The following is a 24,782-nucleotide window of genomic DNA, read 5'->3' on the forward strand; positions in this document are numbered from 1 at the left end:
AACCTTCCACGCGGCCCCCGTGTACCATATTGGATCTTAGCCGGCATCAGTTGCGTGTTGGAAGAAGCAGTTGTGCTTGCAGCTGACTGTTGCCTTAAGGCTCCAATGGCAGCTCAAATCTCCAGGCCGCCCATCTTCTTCTTTTTCTTAGCTACAAGCTCCTCTTTGTCACTCAACTCTAAAACATCCTCATCAACTCCATTTATGCCACCGACAGCTTGAGAGGCCTCCTCCATCAAGTTGGTATCTTGTCGAGAAGAGTCAGCTTGAATCCCTATGCTGCCCATTGTTGTCTTCTTACCAGCAAGTTCCACTTCATCACTCTCCTCAAAACTATCATCATTGACTCCACCCATGTCATTGACGGCTTGAGAGGCCTCCATCGAGTCAATATCTAGTTGAGAAGAGCCCATCAGATCAATAGGTTCGTTATCACCATCACCAGCCTTGCTGCCCTTGCTGCCTACTGATCTCCTTTCATCCTCGCTATCTGGGACAGCCTTCAGGCTGCTCTTACGACGGGATAAGCGTGCCAGGTGCCACTGGGAGGGGGGAGGTACATCTTGTTCTTCCTGTAACAACCAAGAGTTAGTTACTCTGGCGCACACAGAACCACACTATAAAGAAAATGAAGAGGGAGTGGTTACCCCTTAGGCTGCAGAGAGTTTGTTGGTATACAACAGGAGGACTCGCTAAGGAGTCTCCTGGATCTATTGGGGTATATATACTAATACAGAGTGTTTGTACTTATGTACTATACAGTTGATAAAGTTTAGTGGCTTGATGATGTCATGGGGCCTAGCCCGCATGACCAGCTCCACTGTGTGAGAGAGTTGCATCTAAAATAAGAAGAAGGCAACGCGGCGCAAGAAAGAGGAGTTTGAACAAAAGGGGAAGTGCCGTGTGGCACCATGTGTGAAAGCTAAAGTGTACAAGGTTAAAGCGGAGAATGAAAATGAAGGAAAGGTCCGAAAATTGTGTTATCGTAACACTTCCTCGGTATCAGCAACTATCTCAGGACAAGTTTTCCTGCTTGCACAGTGTCATTGAGAAGGAGGGAGCATAGGTATGTCCTTTTCCATCTCTTCTCTTACATTCTTATCTTCGACCTTTGCTGCAGCAGCAAGACCAAGCTTCATGGCCTGGACTAACTCCTCCTTGGTGAGTTTAAGCTGTTCCCTCTCCTGCACTACCTCTGCTCGAGAGTGCTTTTTTGGTTGCAGATTAAGTAAAATCTTTCCAGGATGTTGATTGGCATTCTTGGCACGTGTTACTGGGCGAGGCATGAGGGGCTGATGAGGAGGAAAGATAGGAACTGGAGGGATGCAAGGTTTTTGTGGCAGAAGAAAAATGGAGTTCAGGACAGTAGGTAAGGTTCAAATGAAAATTCATGTATTACTTTGGAACTAAAGTGTTGTCACACAATACACAGTTTTCATTTCCCTGACTTGGTTCTTTTGTTTTAGACAACAATGCCCTCCCCAGAAACTTCAACGCCAGCTTACCCACCCACACCACAACAGTCGAACAATACCCTGTGAGAATGTTCAGTGCAAACACTGGTTTCATAGTGTCTCCAGTTTGAAACAACACATGCATTCCTGTCATTTGGACATCAGCACACCAGGCCCTAGCCATTCACTCCAAGTCCCTCTGATGCATTCACCACATGTTCAAAATCAGCCAGAAACCTTCAATGAACAGCCTAAGGACGAACAAGAAATTCAACCTGATCAGCTATTAGATGATCAGCCCCAAGCACAAGGTGAAATTGAATACCATCTATTTCTAGATGGTATGTCTACAATCTCTGTCTCTATTTATCCTTCTGACTATGTACAGGACGACCCTGTGATGAAAATGGGAATCTATTGCCCCCAGGAGCAAAGCCTGTACTCCCTGAAGCCCTGTCAGCCAATGATTGGTCCCCGTACCGTGATCGCATAGAGTTTGAGACTGCAGAGGTTCTCTACAAAAAAATACAAATGTCTGCAGGAGACATTGATGCCCTCCTTGATTTGTGGAGGGCTTCGTTTATTAAATGTGGACTTGTAGACCAAAATACCCGATTTGCCAACAAGGATGATCTATACTGGATGGTTGATTCAACTTCAGCTGGCGATGTGCCATGGGAGTCTTTTTTGTTGTCATACAATGGTGAGATTCCCAAAGAAAATGCTCCTGGGTGGATGAGGCAGGAGTTTGATGTCTGGTTTAAAAATCCTCGCACTATCATACAAAACATGTTATCAAATCAAGTTTTCTCTGGCAAAACCAATTTTGTTCCTTACCAGAAGTTCAATGACAAGGGAGAACAAGAATACAAAGACTTCATGTCAGGCAAATGGGCCTGGAAGCAGGCAGACAAGATTTCCACTGATCCAACAACTTATAGCTCATCATTTGTGCCAGTCATTCTAGGCAGTGATAAGACCACGGTTTCTGTCGCAACAGGCCAAAATGAGTATTATCCACTGTATATTGCAGTGGGGAATGTTCATAACAATGTCCGGCGAGCACATAGGAATGCTGTAGCGTTGCTGGGATTTCTAGCCATCCCAAAAAGTATGTTACATTTATTCTTTACTTTTTCTCTTGCATATACTAAATCCAGGATTTATTTAGCTGATAAGAAGTATGCAAACGATCCAAAGTTTCGCAGGTTTTCGACACAGCTATTTCATACATCAATGTCACATATTCTTCAAGGTCTCAAACCTGGGATGTTAGTCCCAGAGATTGTACGCTGTGCCGACATGCACTTAAGGCATGTTATTTATGGTATTGGGCCATACATTGCTAACTATCCAGAGCAAGCTCTTCTTGCATGCATAATTCAAGGATGGTGTGCTCGGTAAGTACATCTATTTTTTATACCACTATTCAGACTATATTCAGACTAATCTCACCTGCTTAGTTGTATTGTGTTACCCAACAACCTCAACGGTGAAGGTGGCCAACACTCTCATGATCATACAGAGGTCCTCGCTGACTTCCTTGATCCGCATGTTTTACAGGATCAATATGGTATTGTGAGCAACATTGTAGTACATCATTTTTTCTTTCACTTATAAAAATCATGCTGACTGTTATCATAAGCCATTCACCCATGATTTTCCTCGTGCTGACATCCACAAGATCCTGGCTCCCGACCTTCTTCACCAAGTCATTAAAGGTACCTTTAAGGATCATCTTGTGACTTGGGTGGAGAATTATCTCAATCTAATGTATGGCAAGAAGCGTGCTGAAGAGATCTCAGATGACATTGACCGGCAGTAAGGTTCTTTTTACATTGAAAATATCAAAGTAATATATACTAAGATAATTCACTAGGATTGCAGCAGCTCCATTGTTTTCTGGACTTCGACGATTTCCACAGGGCCGTGGATTCAAGCAGTGGACTGGCGACGACTCAAAAGCCTTGATGAAAGTCTATCTTCCCGCTATTGAAGGGCACGTCCCACCGGATATAATATGCACATCCCGAGCTTTTTTAAATTTCTGCTACTTGGTCCGGCATGATACTCACAGCGACAGCAGCACTCAGCAAGTGCAAGACACAGTAAAAGATTTTCACTGGACCCGTGTTATCTTTCAGACACTGGGTGTTTGGCCAACAGGCTTTTCTCTTCCCCAGCAACACTCAATCCAGCACTATCCCCTACTCATTCGCATGTTTGGCTCTCCAAACGGCCTTTGCTCCTCAATCACAGAATCAAGACACATCACAGCTGTGAAAGAACCATGGCACTGTCATGCACCAAAGTTGATTGGTAGCATGGACAGGTGTCAATAACGAAGTGAATATTCAAAAAGACTCGCCTTTGCGCCACACAGGCACAGTGCCACGTGGAATAGTAATTAATATTGCCTTTTTCGAACTTGTGGCTGATCAGCATCACCTCTATTAGGCAATCCAGTCACGCTCACCTTTGCTTTTCCATTCGGTACTTTCCGCGTTTTGGCATTTTGGCAAATTTTCACGTCGCCACTGGCTACACATTGCATTGCGCCCTTGCTTTTGTCATTTCCCTTACTCCCCTTCCTTTGCCTAGCCCCACCATGGGCCCCTTCCTCTCCTTTTTATTCTCACCTGACGGTCGTTTCTGGATCCCCATTCTAATCCACCTTTTCGTCACCTCCACCCTCCTCCTCCTCATCTTATTTGCACCCCCACCATTTCTGATGTCACCACTTCCTATCCGCTTCCGTCGCCGATCCGTTGACTACCACGTGCCACTGCTGATATCAGCAAAGCCCCGGCGGCCGGTTCAAATAGGGCAACAGGTCCATCTTTATGACGTCGATCTACCATCATATACTATCAAAACATCGGTCGCTCGTCTTGCCTGGTTGGAGTGTGGGTGGGTAGTTTTTGAGCTGGAGAAGGTTCATCCCCTTGCGTCACCCATGTTTATTGCTGTCCCATTCACTTGGGTACACTTATCTTTTGTCCATCGTCTTCGCTACAGCTACACCTATCACACGCTGCCTGGGACTCACTTGTTCCAAATTGGAACTACTCCTCTCCCTCCCTCGTTTGATCAGGTGGTCCAACACAACCAGTCCATTGGTAAGGCCATGGAACTGTCAGATTTGGACTAGGTGGCGGACCGGTGGCTCCAGTTTCTTTTTCTTCAGCAGAACATTCATTTACAGCGCGATTATTTTTGATTTTTGAATCATTTTTATGGACACATATTTTTTAGAATGCCTGACTGACAATAAAGGAACTGTGTTGATACTGATAGTGATTTGCCTTGCCTTTTTTTACTGCATCTTCCCATGACATCATGATTTTCCTGCTCTCTTTTTGCTATTGGACTTTACTTTATGGCTATACAAACCTGTGACATTACTCACAGCATTCATTGTTCTATCCCTTTCTTTTCTTTTTTTTGACAATCTTATCCTGTACTACCTACGCAGGATTCGTCAGCGTACATTCCTTCCTTCATATTCTTTCTCATTCTTTTTGCACAGCTATACTGTGCATAGCCTACTTTTCTTTTACTATATAAACCCCTGTATTTTACCTTGTAAAAACAACAAAAACTCCAATCCAGACTTCTTCTCTAATCTCAAGTTCACTACTCTCTGCTACTTGTGATCCAGTGTGGTCACAACACTTCCCACTGCTACCACTGTTAACTGCTATCATCGTCACTTCCCACTTTTGAAGTCATTGTTATCCCTTTCGATTAGAGTCCTTCTGAGCACTACAGTTTGTGCGTCAGGAGCCTGCTATCACTGGGAACCTCGTCATATTGTCGTTCTCAAACCTACCTTGTGCTACGATTAGCAAGGTAGTGCTCGTCTATACTCGCCACAAAGCCCCTATCTTTCTATAAATTCAACTATCCCTCCTCCTCAAAACCCACACTCATACACCTCTGGGTTTTACTTTGAAGGATCTTTATATGTACCACCCCACGAACAACCAGACCACTCCACTGTTCTAGGAGGCAAAGCCCATAAACAAGTTCCGTGGAATCTGGGAGGATTGTGTGTTAGTTTGTTTTTGTGTGTGGTTTTCTAACAACAGTTCTCATCATCGACAGCGCCACTCGAGTAGATATGAGGTGCTTGGCCAAATGTTATTAGTCAACCAGCAACTCGATAAACTTGCAGCTTCTCGTGTAGATTTCACAATGCGCGGCATGCTGACAGGTAGCATATTCAACTATGCAAACAACTACCACAACAATACTATCGATGAAGCTACAAGAGCTGTCAACACAAATGCAGGCTCAGAGCCACATATCGGCGGCTTGGATCATATTGAAGACCCCAACAACAACAACAACAACAACAATGACAACTACAACTACAACAATAGCAGGCCAGTCCCAGGCCCAATAACAGCCAGTCATGTCAAGCCGTCAGTTTGGCGTTGTACGTTTAGTCTCTTCCATATACACACTTGTACTAATATATTTTTTCTACTAGTTCGTCATTACTCAACCAAATATCACGAGCTCAGTCTGCAGCTCAATCAGCCCCACCTGGTTGAGTTGATTTGGTGGTTTCTCTACAGCCAAGCACGCATCAATGATTGTGATGCACCTTCAGCCTTCGATATACCACTGCATCAGTGCCCCACATTCAACTCAAGGGTAGTCGCAACACATTCAGCCATTGCATATTTTTATACACCAAGTGATAATAATGGGGTTGGTGGTATGCGCCGAGAAACAATTCGAGCTACACCTCTGTGGAGAAAATGTGCGGCTTGCTATGACTGTGCATTTGTTGAGCGTGATCCTTTAATCACAGGAATCAGAGGACTTGACATTGTTCGAATCTTTGCATTTCTTTCTTTCTCTCATAATAACACAACTTACCCTTGTGCACTTATACAGTGGTTTTCTCATATTTTAGATGAGCCAGATGAACTCACTGGGATGTGGAAGGTCCAGCCTGATACAAATGACGACGGATCAACCAGTCTTGAAATCATTCATCTGGACTGTATATTTCATAGTGCGCATCTCATGCCAGTGTTGAGTGAATATGGTCACTGCTTTATTCCATCTGACATTGATTTTACTAATTTGCTAGATAGATTCTCTACATTCTACATAAACAAGTATATTGATCATCATGCCTTTGGGCTTAGCCAACTTGACATGTAACTTGTGGGACTTGTTTTATATCTCATGTATTTACACTACACTTGAACTACCCTTCGCTCAACTTGTCTGAAGGATTTCGCTTATACCAACCCAGATATCCTTGCCTCATCTAAATTGAACTTGAAGGTTAGTTGACTCACTTTTTGTATCACTTGATAGAACTTTAATCCCTTACAATGCTTGATTAGTCTTGAAAGTCAGCAAAGTGTGATCAAGGTGCGTCAAGAAATTTGACACTTTACTGATGGGATTGATCCTCTGGTATCTGTGGTGTTCCTAGTTTGAAGGCATCTTTGGGAATGGGATCCAATGCCAGGGGCCGTCCAGCAGAACGCATGCATTGTGATATTATCCCATGGATAATAAGGAGGAGACATGTACAGTATACCATTGTTGGCTTGATAAAAACAAACCAAGCTCTTAAAAGATGATATCAGGGCAAAGTGTGTACCCTTTGCAATCATTTGTGACCAAACCTGACATGACATCGGCCACTTGGCGGTTCACAAACCCACAAAAAATGATGGTATGTACCTGTATCAACAGTTTCCCATCTGTTGTCAGGAACGACAAGTTCCGTTGTTCTGAAGGCCAGATGAAAGGTATAGATATGGGCATGGAGGGTTTCTGTTTATTGCATGCTCTCCAGATGGCTACATCCAGATGACTAAATGCTGCTGTGTCGGATGCTTCAAACATGCCGCATGAATCTAAAATATGGTGACTTTTAGCCTCCAAGGTGAGAGCTGGTGGCTTATTGTCATTGATAAACAGCATGGCATCCGGTATAGCATTGCCTGAAGAACCTGCCAAGGCTCCCCAGTATGGATATTTATCATCAAGTTCTCCTGGAATGTTTTTTGCCTTGATTGCCCTAATAAATGCCAGTGTCCGGGGTTAGTTTGTCAAGCAACTTGCAGCCAACTGCAGTGAGCTGTTGTACCAAGTCAACCTGATAGCACAAAATGTTCAGCTGCCGGTCTTCTGACAGAGTTTGGTCAAAGGTACTAGGGCTACGTGTGGATTGTAAAGCGCCAGGCTTCATCAGTAAAAGTCAAAGTTACTTTGGTCATATTAGACAGCTTAATGTTACTTTTAAGCTAGATCAAGCTGATAAAGGTGACAAAGTCAACCTAAGATCAAACTTGCTCGACTTCAAGGTCTACTAAGGTACCCAGAAAAGTATCAAGGGAATTGGAAAAGATTTTGACGGCTGGATAGCCTTCTTCATTGACGTCTGGTTGAACCATCCATAAGCCAGTCAGTTCATCTGGGTGATCAGCAATGTGTGAGAACCACTGAATCAGTGCGCATGGATAAAACATCCCATATATACAAAAGAAAAAAAGAGGTGAACTCGAACAACATCAAGTCCTCGCATTGCAAGAGCAGTGGGGTCCACGTTCAACAAACACACAGTCATAGAGAGAAGGACCACCCCGCCATGATGGACACACTTGAATTGTCTCTCGTCACATCCCACCAATCCCACTGGGATTGCTTGGTGCATAAAAAAATGCTACAGCGGAGTGGTGAACAGCGATTTTTGAATTGAAAAGAGGGCAGCGAGAAAGGGGAACATTGGAGCCTTCTGAATCATTCAGACTCCTGTGAAGCTGATCAAATAAAAATTGTTGGATCATTTCATGCAGTTGGGGTTGGTTGATCCAAGCACTAAGCTGTTCCACCCTTCATGGATAGCCAGACTCTGGTTCAAGGAGACATCAGTTAATGGACAAGAAGAGGCAGAAAGGAATGTACATTGACACTTTGCAAGTTCTACATGGCTCACTACACCCACATTAGAAATAGGTCCACTTTCCTCATCAGCGTCATCAAAGTGATTTGCTTCATTGTTGTGTTGAGATGAAATATGATTGGCGGCTTGATTGTGGTCATCTGGCACCCCCACCATATCATGATTATCAACTGGATAACAGATGAGTAAATAGTTAAAGGACAGCTGGAATAGACTATGTTATATACCTGATATAGTGTTTGCATAATTGAGAATATGGTCAGAAAGCATCCCCCGGTCTGTGAAATCAACCTGGGCCGCTGCTAATTTGTCGAGTTTTTAATTGACGAGTAACGTCTGGCCAAGCACCTCAAAACAGCTTGAATGACGCCATGGCTCCTTGACTGCTTTGATATGCTTTGACTCTGTGATTGAGGAACATAGGCCATTTGGAGAGCCAAACATTCTGATTAGCATGAGATAATGTACCAGAGAATGTTGGTGGGGGAGAGGAAAGCCATTTGGCCGAACACCAACAGTCTGGAAGATAATACGGTACTGATGGAATCTTGATAGGGCATCTTGTACAAGCGCAAGGGTGTCTTTATCATGTAAATCACACCGTACAAGATAGCAAAATTCAAGGAAAGCCCGAAATGTTCTGACTACGTCAGGCGGTACATGTCCTTCAATTGCAGGAAGGTAGACCTTGAAATCAGAGCTGAGTTCAGTATACTATAGTTCAGTAGTAAAAAAAAACATAAAAACCTTCATTAAAGCCTTGGAATCATCTCCAGTCCACTGCTTAAACCCACAACCTTGAGAAAATTGTTGGAGGCCTGGAAATGATGGTGCAGCAGAGATACTGAACAGATTGTCAGAGCCTGATATATAAAAATGAGATACTAAGTATTCTTCCACCCATGATACAAGGTGATCCTTGAATGTGCCCTTAATGACTTGATGAAGGAGATCTGGGGCGAGAGTTTCATGTATGTCGGCTCGGGGAAAGTTGTTGTTAAAAGGCTATTTTTAAGAAAAAGATATAATAGTACAGATCCTTGAAATTTAACCACGGCATGAGACTTACTGTGATATCTGCTACTAATTCATACTGATCCCACAGAATGCACCAATATCAGCCGAGTTTACTTTTAAAGAGTTGAGACGCGTACCGCATTAGGAGAAACCCTTTTGCTATATAGCGCTATATAGCCACCACCTATATATATAAATGCATTCATAGAGACTATAGTACTATCAGTGCAATCATAGCTCTTATAGCATAGTAGTAGGCAAAACTTTAACCAAGGGGAGAAGTATCTATAATTCCCTCAAACTCTGGATTAATCTAATAAACTTGTTCAATAATAGAAAGAGGCCAAAAGTGTCCGGAGTCAAGTATATTATTATAGGCAAGGTACTATAAGTGCTCTTATAGCTTATAGCAGCCTACATAGCTCCTATAGCTGTGAAGGTCATAGTTATAATATAGTTAAAGGTGCTTAAAAGGGCTAATAAATCATATAGTATTAATTAATTATGTAGCCTGTATTAGTGAAATAGTAGTTTGTATCTTTGATATTTATAAAATAAGAATAATGATTTATTCAAATATAAGTAAGTGGTGACAATGAGTAAAAAAATAATCTAAGTCCATGAAAAGGTCAATATAAAACACCTGTATAATACATTTTATAAGCTCTCATGGTGTAGTGGATAAATGTGATGTGTGGCTATAGGCTGCTTAGTCACGCAAAAGCTGACTAGTAGGTTGAGAGTTCAAATCTTGTCTGCATTAATTTTTTTTTTATCAGCCATGCAACAATTTCCAACATTTATAAGAGCATTTATAGAGCTATATGAGGCTCTATAGATGGCAGAGGTTCTATTACAGGTTTGACCACTATAACAGCTTTATGAGTACTTATAGTGCTATAGAGCTCTATATAGCTACCCCCATTTTTCCTGATGCGAGGACACCATCCCTGAACAATGCAAGCTAGTAAGGCTTGTTCGGGATAGTCTGCTATGTATGGGCCAATCCCATACACAACTTGCCAGAAGTGCTGGTCAGCACAGCGAACAACCTCCAGGGTGGTCATGGCTGGCTTGAGATCTTGAAGAATAGCTGATACTGACGTGTGGAACATTTGTCGTCAAAACTTGCAAAACCTTGTGTCATTCCCATATTTCTTATTGGCTTAGTAACAATTAGTTGAATGGAGGAATGATATGAAACAAAATACACACTTTTTGGTATAGAAAGAAACCCTAAGAGAGCAAGAGCATTTTGATGGGCTCGATGAACACTGTTGTGAACATTACCAATAGAGATATATATTGGGTAATATTCATTTTGTCCTGTTGCAACAGAAACAGTTGTTTTGTCGCTACTGAGTATGATGGGTACAAATGTTGATCCATGTGTGCTTTGGTCTTCTGCGATGATGTTGGCCTCTTTCCATGCCCAATTACCCGACATGAAGTCTTTGTACTTCCGTTTTCCATTTGCACAAAACTCCCGGTAAGGTACATAGTCAATATTATCCTTGAAATCAGAATTAGATAGTATGTTGTGTACTATTGTTTGTGGACTGTGGTACCAGACATCAAAACTTTGTGACATCCATGGCAGCACATTTTCCTGAGGTACTTCTCCATTGTAACTAAGCAGAAATGAATCCCATGGTACACCACCAATAGGTGTAATGGTCCGATATAAGTTGTCCTTGTCAGAAAATGGAATTTGAGCGTCGTCTATGCCATGTTTTATAAATGAGGCTCTCCATAGCTCTGTAAAAGTATTAATGTCTCCTGCCAACATCTGTGTCTTTGTATAGAGCAGTTCTGTTGTCTCAAACTCAATACAATCCCTGTACGGCATCCACTCAGAGCGAGACGGGCATTGAGAAATAGTTGGTGGAGTGTTTGGTGGTAGGTATTGGCCGTTCTCATCACATGGCTTGCCTGTTCTGTGATTTAGCCAAATGTCGCCAGGAAACTTTGAGGGACTTACCATTAAAATATCTGTGGTATTTGTACTCAGACTAACTAGGTAGTTCTCGCTCGTTTCCATCTGGAACACTTTGATTATTGTTTATTTCGCCTCTGTCTACGTCCATCAGTACATCTGGCGTGTGGGTGGGCAATTGGGGCAGGCAAAAGAGTTGAGTGTTCTTGTGAAAGGTATGCATGTGTTTCTTAAGGCCTGAGGCATTCCGGAACCAGTGTTTGCATTGCTGGATTTTACATGGGATGGTCTGTATCCTTTGAGGGCGCCAAACATGCTGAATACGAGGGACTGGAGCCATTATAGCCCATGAAAGTGTGTGAATGAGCAATTAACTGCTATGCGGCTTGGGATCGTGCGTCAAGACTCAGAATTGAGTCTCAAAATAAGCATAAATTTTTTTTGTCACACTTACCTTGATCCACCTCATTGTTCAATATCCCCCCTGTTAACTGCTCCACAACTCCTTTGATCTTCAAATGAGTCGCCCGACTACTCGCGCAAAAAATGCTAGCCAACATCCTGGCAAAGTTTTGCTAGAACTGCAACGCAAAAGGCGTACAAAGGCTGAGATCGCAGCAGCAAAGAAGAAAGAAGAACTTACGTTGGAGCAAGTTGAACAAGGGGTGCGAGCAGGACTTGCAGCGGTGGCAGCAATTGAAGATAAGCAGGTGCTTGAGGATGGGGAGGCTTCATTGACAATGCCCCCACTCTCTCAGCGCCACTTAGTTCATTGCATGAATAGCATGAGGGCTGTACCTGATAGTGAGGAAGAGAGAGGAAGATCAGTTACAGCCAGTGAGGATGGAGATGCTGTAGCAGACCTCTATGATGATGAACCATCCCAGCGTCAAGGAGTCATTCAGTCACAGGAACCAAACTACGACGATATCAAATCTTCGCAGGTTCCAAATTATGACTACCTTGAGTCATCTCAGCCTCAGCACTACAGGCCATTTGAGCTTCAGAAAAACAAGATGGAGCTCAGGTCGACACCAGATGAACAATCCCAGGCTGCAGGTTCTGACTCAGATCATGCAGGCTCAGAACTTATGGATGAAAGAGAAACTGCCTTACCTTGCACCCAAAGAAGCAAGGTGATTGAAATTGATTCCAGCGACGAGGAAGGAAAGGGTCAAAGAAAAAATTTGAAGGTAACTATGAGTGGGAGAACAGCTGTTACAGTGTTGCAAAAGCAGCTAGCTGCACCAGGTGCTCAAAGCAACATGGAGGTTGCGGCTATAAAACTGGTGGTGGCTCAAGCTGGTGGCTAAAAGCCACATGCAAAGTCAGTTTCTTCCTGAAGCTTATCACCACAATCACCGATCACTATTACCGCCGCAACAACAATATGCTCTACCTCACTGAAATCATGCTGCTCTTCTACCAAAACTTAAGGCCTACAAAATCCATAGAGCCACCAAATTCCAAGCTCTCTGGCATTAAATCATGGTGTTCAAAGGTCATTATGTTGGAAAAGGAGTCTAAAAAAGGCCTACACGGCATCTCAAGTCTCAGTGAAAAAGGCTCTTCTGTGTCAAGCTTCTTCAATAAAACAACACATAGTTCCTGTACCTCAGTGCCAGTGTCTGTGCGAAAAGGCCCCATTTCCAGAGACTCACAGGATACAGAGGCAGCTTTGCAGTACCAAGTGGGAGGTCTAGAGGACGAACTTGAGACAGATGAAAGAGATTATGCATTAGTAGGGGAAAAATGTGGATTAAGCTCAGTAAACTTTTTTTCCCATCTGTTTAACGCTGATAAACATTAGCAGGATTCTTCTGTGAAGATTGAGAAGACAACTGATGTTTTCCCTGTAAAGTGTGCAAAGACCGAAACTATTGCAAAAGCTAGGAATGCCAATTTACCTGAAGGCTGTCTTGAAGGTGGCCGCTGGCGCAGCGTGTTTGTACCCACATATGAAAAATGGGCAGCATCTCAGAAAAATCCATGGAGCATTGAGGACTCGAAGGCCATTCCAGCCATGCAAGCCATCTGGGATATCATCTTCCCAAACATTCCATACACAATTACCCCCAATAGCCCCGTATATTGTATAGTAAGCTCTTGCCATTTCAATGACTTATATATTCACTCATTTTCTCTTATTTTAGCTTGGCCAACGGGTTTCTGAATGGTGCGGTAGCTTTGGTTCAGCAGCTGCTATAATTGTTGAGCACTTCTTTGCATCTGACCCTGATTCTAGCTTCGACACATACATCAACTGCCAATTGTTTTCTTAAAGCATGATTGAAGACTTTGCTTTTTTCTACGAAGATGTAGGGGATAGTGCTTCAGTGAGTCTGATCTCAAATTGTTCTGAAATTTTCTCCATAACTGATGGAAATGTAGGAACACCGAGGATTGTTTCGCTCAACGTTCATCATACAGACATTTGCATCACACCTTAATTCTATATCCGGTGCTGTGGAGGTCAAAGCATTGAGAGCAGCTGGTGTTCCAGTGAATTCATCTGATATTCAGAAGTTCCCTCCTGTAGGGGCTCTGGCCTTGTCTGCTGCTGCTGTAAGTAATATATGCACTCTTTGTGACAACACCAACAAGGCACAGTCTTGGGGCACTGGAGCACAACCACAACAACAGCTCAATGGAGAAAAGGGAAGTGTACAACTCAATATGAGAGGGAACTTGCCATACTAATGTTGGTAGACACTAGAAGAGGACTCGCTAAGTCCCTCTATGTATTGCTCCACTATATATACTAAAATACATGAGGTACTGTACAGTTGTAAATAAAGTTTAAAGTCCGATGTCTAACATGTGACCTGTCACATGATGAGCCTAGACACTGTTTAATGGTCACATGACTGGTTATGTGACTTGGAAAAAGTAAAAGTAAAAGTACAAAAAGTGAAGTGTAAGTAGGTACTGGTACGTCAATTGTAACACTCTTTGGCACTTTGATAATCTTTTATTTTATTTTAGGTCGAGCGTATTTTCACAATGTGGGCAAAAAAACAAATCATGTGGGATGAAAACTCAGAGGGCAGTAATGGTACCGCAAATGAGGGGAAGGCATCTTCAAAGGCACTTATAAAGCCCATCCCCAAGCTGAATAAATCAACCGGGAAGGAGACCGCTAGTCATGCATTATTCTCTGATACTAACTGGGGACAAGCGACCCACTATTATTGCTCATCCATTCAGAAACTCAAACAGGACTCTATTGAAGACATTGTACAAAAAGCCAAAGTGTTTGCAAGGATTCCTAAAAGTGCAGTGTCCTCTTCTGTGGACAATGACTCTGAAGATCCTCATGCTTGCCTTGTTGATGTCTAAGGTTACATTCCTCATTCTCATTTCTCGTTGCTGATGGCTGATATTGCAATTACAATCACAGATATCAGTGTGCTGCTGCTAGGATCTGATGGTCCATATGCAATTAAGCTGATGATTAGCAACTCTCCCTGACGCATCCATTATACATTTCTGTCCACTAATGATTGTTTTCTGAGTCATTACATGACACTATATGCTCATTTGGACTGGATTGTTTTGTTTTTTCCCCCTGCTTTACTCTTACTTATTCTTTAATTATCTTGCTATGCTTAATTACTATGCCTTGAAATTGTCTTATAATGAACTGTTTTCATGCTTTGTCTCTCCTTGAAGTGCCTTATAAGTGTTTTAACAGTCCTTTAATGGATTTCCAAGTCATCTTAAGGCCTTGTCAAGACAGCCATAAGCTTGAATCCAGACGGTTATAAGCTCAAATTTGGATAGCCATAAACTCAAATCCAGAGCAGCAACCTCATTGGTTGATCTTGACGGAGGGCTTTGTACTTGGAAAATATTGTGTCTTTAGTTGTCTTAAATGGAAATTAAGCTCGATTAAGATCAAAAAAGTAAGTTCAACTTTTACTGATGTTGTAAATACCTGGAATAGGGGGAAGGCTGCAATTTACAACGCTTGATAATTTGACGGGCTGAGTTGCCATGATTATTGGAGTTTCTAGGCAAAGGGGATAACAAAGTGTAGGAATGAGGACCTAAACACAATCCCACTATTAAACCCTTGCAAAAAAAACAATAAGAACCATACAAGAAAGAAGAGTGGTGCCGCACATTACAATCCTGCTGGTGCATGACTGACGCCCCAAGTTATCAAGAAAACCATGGAATGGACGAGATGAAACTGTTGATTAGTATCCAGCATAACAGAAGCTGAAGCTTGAAGTGTGACAAAACCAGTATCTTGGATTTTCTCGCAGGCTCCCTGCCATATGTTTAGGATGCCATCTAGTGCTCAAAGTAGTGGGGGAATTCATGTGTGCATTGGCGAACTCATATGGGGCAAAATATACAGAGAAAGAAAGAATGAAATGTGTCAGCCAAAACATCGGAGCATTAAGCGAGCCACACCTCAACTACTTTCATCGTTTAGAAACACTCACTACTAGCAGTCATGTTCATGCAAAATGGCTACCCTCACTTTCAAGCTTCCTGACAGCGAAATCAGCTACCATCCCTCGGAAATAGTCCTTTAACAAGCTCGGCAAGATCCACAGCCCCTGTCTGCATCTTCTGACCATCAACCAAACATTTTCAAGTGGAAAATACCTTGTTTACCGAGGTGAACTTTCCAATAACCAAGACGAAACACCGTTGGATGTTGTCTGCAAGCTTTCCCTTTGCAAGCGCGACATGAAAGATGATCATCCATTTCCAGATTGTTACACATTGAGACGGGAAGCACGCATATATCAAGAACGGTTACAATGCTTGCAGGGCAACATAGTTTCTCAATTCTATGGTTACTTCAGTAGTGGCAAAGAAGGGAAAGCACCAGATGTAGCATGCATTTTGATGCAGTATTGTGGTCCTCATCTTAGTACACCGCTCAAATCTCTCAGAAACCTCTGTGTCGAGTCCCAGTCACAAATAGGCTCTTCAACTCGAGCTTTAACTTGCAAATCACCGGTAATCTGGAGTGATTTTTGGTATGTTCAACTTTGTATGAGTTGTTGATGCCTTGCCTAATATTTGTTATGATAACACAATTTTCGGACCTTTCCTTTAATTTTCATTCTCCACCTTAACCTTTTACTATAGTTAACACTCCGTGCCATGCGGCACTTTCCTTTTTTGTTCTAACTCCACTTTCTTGTGCGACACTGCCTTTATTCTTCTTTTAGACACAAAAGTCTCTCACACAGTGGAGCTGATCACATGGGCTGTGCCCTCTAACATCATCAGCCACTGCTTTTATCAACTGTACAGTGGAGCTTATCACACGGGCTGTGCCCTCTAACATCATCAGCCACTACTTTTATCAACTGTACAGTACATAGGTACAAACACTCTGTATTAGTATAAATACCCCAATAGATCAAGGAGACTGCTCAGTGAGTCCTCCTGTTGTTAACCAACAAACTCTCTGCAGCCTAAGGGGTAACCACTCCCCATTCTCACTACCCTTATAGTGTGTTCTTGTGTGCGCCAGAGTAACTAACTCTTGGTTGTTACAATATTTATCATCAGTAACTCTTTTATTCAGGCCCTTGTGAAGATACATAGAGCACATCTTCTTCTTGGTAACATTCACACAAGCCATGTCCTTGAATTTGATGACTGCCCAATTATTATCAGCTTTCAGTCTGCATTGGTGAAGCCATGTCCTGCTAAGCATAAGCTAGTGTGTTTGGATGGAAACATCAAGGTGGCGCCAGGGAACTTTGCTTGCCTGGAGCTTTTACAGGCAGTGTTGGCAGTTAGAGCCTGGAAGCCTCACGAGTAACCATGTCATAATGGCTTTAAACAGCAAGCTCGTGATTGTTCATATGATCAGGCTACCTTCGCTTCCAAAGTAAAATTGTTTAGGTTAGACATGCAGCAAGCCTGCAGCTTTTGGTGAACTCGGTGACAGACACCCCTCATAAAGATGATCTGGATTTAGCAAAACGAGCTATTGATTGGCATATTAAAGAATATTATCCAGAAACTTTGAAGCCTGGGGAACCCGAACCTGTCGGTGTTGACTACAAGTTGTATCATCCAGGAGATGATAACACGAACTCGGAATCTGAGACTGAGACTGAGCTGGTTAACTCAGGCTCGCCAGATGACCGGGCAGATCACTGAGCACATGTTTGTCCAGTCCTGACTGTAGGCCCCAGTTGTATAATAATGTATGTAAAGTGCATGTCCTTGGCATATTGTGCAAGTCTATTTCAAGCTTGGAAATTAGTCGGTCTGAAATTATCCTTCTTGCTTCCACCAATGACAGTGTCGACTTGAAAGCCTCCTGTGGCTCAGATTGGAGGGAATTTTTCAGTATGCAATATAGTGCGTTGCTTTCATTTTCATATTCACTGCATCATGTACATGCCCCATCTATGTTATGGTCACTTCTATTGTCTGCAGACTTATACATCTGAACATGAAAGCAGCAGTACAGCCGTCTTATAGGGAGTTCAAGTTTGTGCTCATGCTGCTGGTATGGTCACACAAGAATATGGACAACCATATTTCCTGGATGCTCGAGCGCAAGACCCCAACAGGGGTCTGTGAGAAAACAGAGGGTATCATCCCAGAGATGGAGACCATCATCCTCAAAGGTATGAAAGCAAAGGATGCTTCCTGCCTCCTCCAGGACCATTGCCACCTCCAGGAGGAGATGGTGATGAATCCAACGATGACAATGACTCATATCATTGTAACAGACAGGGGAGTTGAGGGCCGTATTGAAATGATACACCAGTGACCAATCCGGGCTATGCCCAAGTAATCAGGCGGGCTGATTATAAAAGGCACATTATGGAGAGGTACCAACAACTCATAGAAGAGGGGGTTGGACAATCCAGAATGAGCTTGGTAGAGTTAAGGGAATAAAGGTCTCAGCCCTTGACAAGTACACGTGCCAAGACAATACTGAGGTGTTTGACACCTGGATCTGAGCAGTACTATGCTGGATGTGAGTCTGCAAGGTGATAGGCCCTGACAGGGAATGTATAGACTTTCTGGGCACATGCACAGATGGTCTAGCGGCCCTCTGGATTGACAAAGAAGTCAAATCCCCAGAATGCAGGCAATGTCACTGGACATTCCCAGACATTGTCTGCGGACTATATAAACATTTCATCACGGAGACAACTGCACAGAAGGCAACAGACACCTTCCACGCAGTGAGATACTCCTGTAATAAGGGTGCATTGGCATTCTTAAACGAGTTGCAGTGCTGTGCAAATTGCATGGTGTAGTACCCAGATGAATACACATTCAGGTTACAATTTCTGAAGGGATTACCCCTAGACCCCTTAAAGGATGTGCTGAAATCCAAAAGGATAACAGCAGAAATTAATAAAACTATGTGAAACTCAGCCGCTGCCCAAGAGGCTATAGAAACAACTTTATTATTTACCTATGTGAAACTACAATGGATGTTAGTTTAAGGTGATCTCTAATAAATGTAATGTAACATACCTCAGCCGCTGCCCAAGAGGCTATAGAAACAACTGAGGTATTCCTATACTAAACCCCCTACTACTTATAGCCAGAGGTGCTACTCGCTATAGTATAATGACTCCTAGGAGAACAGTGGTGACTCCATGGAGTGGTGGCTATGCTCCATGGAGAACAATGGCTGCTTTGGCAGAGACCGGGTTTATCCGGTTTTGTCAGGTGAGAGGTAGAGTAGAACTTGTACAACCCGGTGGACGTATCGCGGATCACTTTGAACTAATGCACGAAGCCACAACAAGCAATGAGAGGGGAGTATGAGAAAATATCAGGCCTCAGGGAACGCAAAGGCTTGGGGTTGTGTTCACTTACCTGCTCTTTCAGATCCTTGCGGTGAGAGCCTATGACGAAGTAAAAGGGCGGAAAGATGAGAGGGGCCACCAGAGGGATGTCAAGGTGGCCTGCTGATGGGTTCAAGAAATTTGGTAGGTTCCATTGGGGATAGAGGTCATGATAATAATAAAAATCGGGTGGACGAGTTGGATAGGTGAGATAGATGGGTTGGGAGTTTGGGTTGTTGAATTAAAGCTGAGGCACAACCCTCCTTATATACATTCCACCCGGATGGGTGCTTGGGTAGGACAACTTGAAATGGGCAGAAGATGTCCTTCCCCTGAGATACTCCCTCAGAAGACTCCGTTGAATGGAAGTCACGGAAGTCAAAGATATCTAATATAAACCAAATGCTCAGACTTCGTGGGCAAAGCTCTGAGGTGGGCAATTGTTGCTACGAAGGTTTTTAAACTCGAACGGAAGTATAACTAAGGGGGTAAATTGCCCCATCAAAACGCACGGGCCATACTACTACTACACTTTCCTAGTATGGTGTCCCGCACCATACTTTCCCTTCGTACGACACTTGTCTTCGTCGACTCGCGTTTTCTAACAGGAAGGTCATTATAATGACGTGTAAATCAAACGGGGAAACTTGGAGAATGGGGTACGGCTTTTTGTGAGGGAGAGATGAAAAGAAGTGTAGCGGGTTATGGTTGTGGTTACAGTTTTCCCTGTACCCGTGCCACAGAGCATTGTGGTGGCCTACTCGACACATCGCGAACTTGTGGGTTCATCCGTGATCACCTCGGTGACCTGGGGATGACATAGCTTGTATGTACACAGAGAAAAGTACTCAGACTAGGTATAAGGACGACTGAAATGGAACATACCCTGAACATACTTCCTTTCTTTCTTGCCTTGTCGATTTGGAGAAGAACCGAATAACAAACCTAGTCTAGAAAGGAATGGTGATTTCGTGGTAAGGTACTCCAAACATTCGTCATCAACATGCAAAAGCACGTACATAACTTCGGGTCCTTTCCATACGCAGTAGGATGGAAGGGACCCCTAACAACGTGTAAAGCCTTACCATAACCCAATAGTCCCCACCTAAAGAGATATCGGCGTTGAAACACTCACTATTCCGCCCTATATGACAGATGCATACAAACTTATTCCCATAACTAAATGTTGATGGAGTGGATGCCAAGCTTTATAGTTTTGTCGATCAAATGATCAGGTGGTTGCAGACCTGAGAGGGTCTATTTTATGCAGCAAGTAATAAAAGCGCAATACTATCGTCGATTCACGTAAGGACGTCAACACGTTGGTGCTGCTGTGACAAATGACTTGATGTCGATAGGACCTACGTATTGAGGACCATGGCATGGCCATCAACCTTAAAGACCTGATCGGTTGGCAACCAGATAGATGTGTGCTGCTCCATGGTGTACTCGCTGCTGCAGCCCCCGAGGTTCAAGAGTACCAACTAGCACTTACCCGCTTTCCTCTCAATATCCGAATAGCTCTCTTTGATGCATTCTAAACCCTCAGCGAGCCTGTATTTGCATTCCCGTTCGCCTCTGAGATGATATGCTTTGTCGTTTGGAAGGGGGCTGCACATTAAGTGGTTCAAATCGAATTGAGCTATTCTGTGAAGTAGCAATACAAAGGAAGGACAGGAGTGCAATACGCGACAACACCTACTCTCTGCGCTCGAAGTCTCTAATTTTCCTATTGCAGTCTTGCACTCTACCCATTGATCTCGGGCTGATGGCCAAGCTTTCAATGGACCTAAGTTCAGTGTTCCCGGTCACCTACACCCCACATTGCCATCTTGATGCTTTGGTCGTGACTCTTCCATTTACAAGACAAGCTCCAAATTTAACGTATGTGGTAAGGTATAGGGGCGACATGGCTGCGCTGGGAAGTTGGGCCGATGTTGAACATTGATTATAGAATGTTGAAGAGAGCGTCGAGGGAGTGAGTGTACAGTGTTTTGACGAGAAGTACTGGATTTGCTGAAAAAGCCTCCTAATGATATACTTGCGCAAAAAGTACTTTTGATTATCAGCATCATGTGTGCTGCTTCAACGAGTTTGATTCGGCATTGGTATGTTGTGATCATCATGATGAGTCAAGCTAACATGGTCGTGGTCGGAGTCGTCGCGGCACCGTTTATGGTCAATTGAAGGTCCGCGACGAACGATACATATACTCCAGTGCAACGCTCATGGCTGACGATTGTCTGCCCTAATGATACACTTCTTGTTGTAATTTTATACATTCACATTTCATTCTTTCACTGTTACAATTGACAAAAGAGTCCGCACACAAACCATGGTTCAAGATCGTTCACTTCCCGAACGAGAACAACTGAGAGTCGGTTCCATTTGCGGGGGCTACGCGGAGCTATACCACGAGAAAAAAGAGTAGTAAGTAATATATATTATTTGGATTCTGTATACTGCGCATCAAAAGCATATAGGCGACTTACCACATCTTCTCCGGCGTTCTCAATCGTGGCGACCAAGTCTTCGTTAGGGACATGAATTCTGAATAGATCGGGCGGTCAGTGAAGACATTTCAAGAGGAGGCACGGCAGGTTCGACAGTTGAACAGCCCTGTCCCTTGTTGAGAAATTGCTTACTTGTACACTCCTTCACCAGCAGGCTCGATAGAAAATGAGTCTGCGGCGCCTTCGGCTTCAGACAACACAATCAAGCCGCCCTAGAACATAGAAATGCAAAATGAGTGTGATAAGAAATGCATATTTCATCGCGGGACAAGCTACAAGAATAACGCACTTGCACATGGAATGCAGCTTTGGGGCGGGAGGTAGAGTAGATTTTGTACAACCCAGTGCTTGCATCACTGATAACCTTGAACTAACGCACAGAAAATTATGACATGAAATAGAAGGGTTTAATGAGAAAGGGCTAGAGAATGCGAGAGCGCTCATGAGATCGTTGACTGACCTGCTCATTCAGATCCTTCCTGTGAGAGCCTATAACGAAAAAGTAAGGGGGGAAAATGCTGGGAGCTATAAGAGAGATGTCGAGGTGGCCGACTTTCAGGTCAGCGCTGAAGATTTGAAAGGTGCCGTCAGGAATGGATGTCATTGTGATAAAAAGGTTGGATAGGTGAGATAGATGTGTGGGAAGTTTGGGTTGTCGGACTAGAGCTGGGTCGTTGTCCTCTTTATACTTTGTCTTCAGCTGGGGTCGGCCCTTGCTATATGCTGTAGAAGTTCAAAACGGATACAAGGTTTCCTCCCCGCCCGTTCAGTGTTTCCCGGAGAGATCCATGGAAGTTATAGAAGGCGTCATCAAAGTATAATTTTTTGAGAGTGAAGTTTAGGTCTAGTCAGGGAGGAGTACCTCGCATGTGCCACCATGTGGCATCTGGTGGTCTATGTTACATGTCAGGTATACCTATGACTTGGGGGATAGCGTGGCTTCTACGTCCCAAAGTTGGAGAGATTTGACCCTCCGCCGGAGGCTAACGATGAGAATTACTGTAAGGAACTCACGTCTTTGAACGTGCCCCTATCTTGCGTACCTAGAGCAGAGCCGAATAGGATAATCATCAATGGAACGTTGGTGCTGGGCCGAGGATCTAAAGAGGAATAAAATTGCTTAGCTAGGTCATTCAATGGAGTAAGCACTCGCCGTTAATGCACAAAAGCACGCACACAGCTTCTTGCCATACATAATAGCATGTAATGATGACGCGTGGCACGAAAGGCTTTACACCCCGACTGTTCCTGAGAAACTTTCAGTCTCAGCGCGAAGGAGGTCATTCCTAACGGTTACATATTGATGGAATAGATGCCCGTGTTTGAATGACCAGATTACCGTTTGGGCATTGCGCGTGTGGGAGTGAGATGGTGTCAATGAAAAGGGCATGACGCGTAATAGACCAACTTCAAACGACGTAAGGACAGGGCCTGAGAGCCTAGGCATCAATGGACTCGTTCCTCAGGTCTGAACAAAGAAGTTGATGATAGCAGCTTGCCAAATGATGATACTGATAGGTCCCCAAGTTGTTGGGCCACCGTTCATACACGTTTGCGTCATGAGTAGACATGTACACCATGCGCCAACAGCAACGTCGGACCAAGATTAGCTACTTGATTGACGTAGTCTCCTATGGTTATTATGTGTTGCGACCGGGGTCTGGAACGTAAAAATCGCAAGATCATTCACATGCTCAATGGCTGATGTTATAGAAGCTAGAAGTCAGTAGTACCACCGTACCGAGTAAAGAAATAAACTCACGCCGAGCGAAGACTAACACCAAATTCCAAGTCAACGGTCCCAATGCCATATCTAAGGGGTGATTAGATCCATCGCGGGGGTAAGATGGGTACCAAATTCTGTTTAAGTGGGAAGAGCGATGTCGATGTCGTTGATCTTTCTTTCAGATTATTCTTGGAAAAGCCAATAATGAAGTAATACAAGGGCAGGTCCATCCGGGAGAAACAGAGAAGATGGCGCCATCCGTCACGAACTTCAAGTGATGCATACCGAATGTACGGTGCAGTGGCCTGAGAGTAGAGTAACTTGAAAAGGCTGTCATCCCATTAGGACTTTCTCCAGCTTCTTAATTTGCAGTTAACGAGAATTGTGTCTCTCTGGAGTAATTGGGCTTTGTGCTGTTCAACTGACGTGTCGTCGACCCTGGAACCGAGCAAAAAGACTTGATAAAATTTTGGATCGGAGCAGATTTGATATCTAGAAGGTCTGGGAGGGAAATACCGATTCCCTTCCTGTGTAGCGTGATATTCACCATTTCAGCACAAAAAGACATACTGAGCTTCCTACAACTCGGATGCATGATGACAATACTGTACTTCATTCAGTCAGACTTCAGCATTTGTGAGCAAAGCGGCGAACCGTAACAGATTCAACACTATTGTATGATAAAAAAAAGTTGGAAGTATAACTAAACCGACGACTTCAATGTTCAACCTAAGGCATTAGCGGAGATCGGAATCAAGATCGCGGTTTCTATCACAACACAATGGGATCCATAATAAAACTAAGTGAAACTCAGCCGCTGCCTGAGAGGCTATAGAAACGACTTTATTATTTACCTAAGTGAAACTACAATAGATGCTAGTTTAAGGTGATCTCTAATAAATGTAATGTAACATACCTCAGCCGCTGCCCGAGAGGCTATAGAAACGACTGAGGTATTCCTATACTAAACCCCCTACTACTTATAGTCGGAGGTGCTACTTGCTACAGTATAATGACTCCTAGGAGAACAATGGTTACTCCATGGAGTGGTGGCTATGCTCCATGGAGAACAATGGCTGCTTTGGCAGAGACCGGGTTTATCTGGTTTTGTCAATATGGGCTAGGCCCTATGACATCATCAGCCACTGCCTCTAGCAACTGTATAGTACATATGTACAAACAAACCTGTAAACAGTATATAAGCCCCAATAGATCAAGGAGACTCCTCAGTGAGTCCTCCTGTTGTATACCCACAACTAACTCGGTCCTACCTAAGGGGTAACCTGTAACGACCAAGAGCTGGTTACTCTGGCGCACAACTAGAACAAGCAAAGAGTGGAGATATGAGAAAGGGATCACCCCTTAGGTTTCAACAAGTTAGTTGTGAGCATACAACA

General features: G+C 43.5%; 5 protein-coding genes across 5 annotated transcripts; 4 read left to right on the forward strand and 1 right to left on the reverse strand.

The window, feature by feature from the left end:
* Nucleotides 1–113: 113 nt before the first annotated feature.
* SERLADRAFT_443421 (uncharacterized protein) lies at nt 114–1,286 on the reverse strand (the record flags this gene model as incomplete). Its single annotated transcript, XM_007324025.1, has 3 exons — nt 114–247; nt 302–572; nt 1,095–1,286. The coding sequence occupies 3 exons, from the start codon at nt 1,284–1,286 to the stop codon at nt 114–116; spliced, it is 597 nt and encodes a 198-aa protein (XP_007324087.1).
* Nucleotides 1,287–1,656: 370 nt separating this feature from the next.
* SERLADRAFT_374622 (uncharacterized protein) lies at nt 1,657–6,635 on the forward strand (the record flags this gene model as incomplete). The annotated part of the gene is made up of 8 exons (XM_007324026.1): nt 1,657–1,795; nt 1,843–2,565; nt 2,626–2,854; nt 2,918–3,047; nt 3,100–3,275; nt 3,334–3,733; nt 5,562–5,895; nt 5,950–6,635. The coding sequence occupies 8 exons, from the start codon at nt 1,657–1,659 to the stop codon at nt 6,633–6,635; spliced, it is 2,817 nt and encodes a 938-aa protein (XP_007324088.1).
* A 5,230-nt stretch (nt 6,636–11,865) lies between these two features.
* On the forward strand, nt 11,866–12,660 carry SERLADRAFT_443424 (uncharacterized protein; the record flags this gene model as incomplete). The annotated part of the gene is made up of 1 exon (XM_007324027.1): nt 11,866–12,660. One exon carries the CDS (start codon nt 11,866–11,868, stop codon nt 12,658–12,660), a length of 795 nt encoding a protein of 264 aa, XP_007324089.1.
* A 77-nt stretch (nt 12,661–12,737) lies between these two features.
* On the forward strand, nt 12,738–14,686 carry SERLADRAFT_443425 (uncharacterized protein; the record flags this gene model as incomplete). Its single annotated transcript, XM_007324028.1, has 6 exons — nt 12,738–13,115; nt 13,161–13,445; nt 13,501–13,523; nt 13,632–13,683; nt 13,739–13,912; nt 14,333–14,686. 6 exons carry the CDS (start codon nt 12,738–12,740, stop codon nt 14,684–14,686), a joined length of 1,266 nt encoding a protein of 421 aa, XP_007324090.1.
* A 7,039-nt stretch (nt 14,687–21,725) lies between these two features.
* Nucleotides 21,726–22,367, forward strand: SERLADRAFT_479870 (uncharacterized protein; the record flags this gene model as incomplete). Its single annotated transcript, XM_007324029.1, has 3 exons — nt 21,726–21,746; nt 21,811–21,979; nt 22,041–22,367. The coding sequence occupies one exon, from the start codon at nt 22,102–22,104 to the stop codon at nt 22,282–22,284; it is 183 nt and encodes a 60-aa protein (XP_007324091.1).
* Nucleotides 22,368–24,782: the final 2,415 nt, after the last annotated feature.

Source organism: Serpula lacrymans (assembly GCF_000218685.1).
Source record: "Serpula lacrymans var. lacrymans S7.9 unplaced genomic scaffold SERLAscaffold_17, whole genome shotgun sequence".
Taxonomy (NCBI): domain Eukaryota; kingdom Fungi; phylum Basidiomycota; class Agaricomycetes; order Boletales; family Serpulaceae; genus Serpula; species Serpula lacrymans.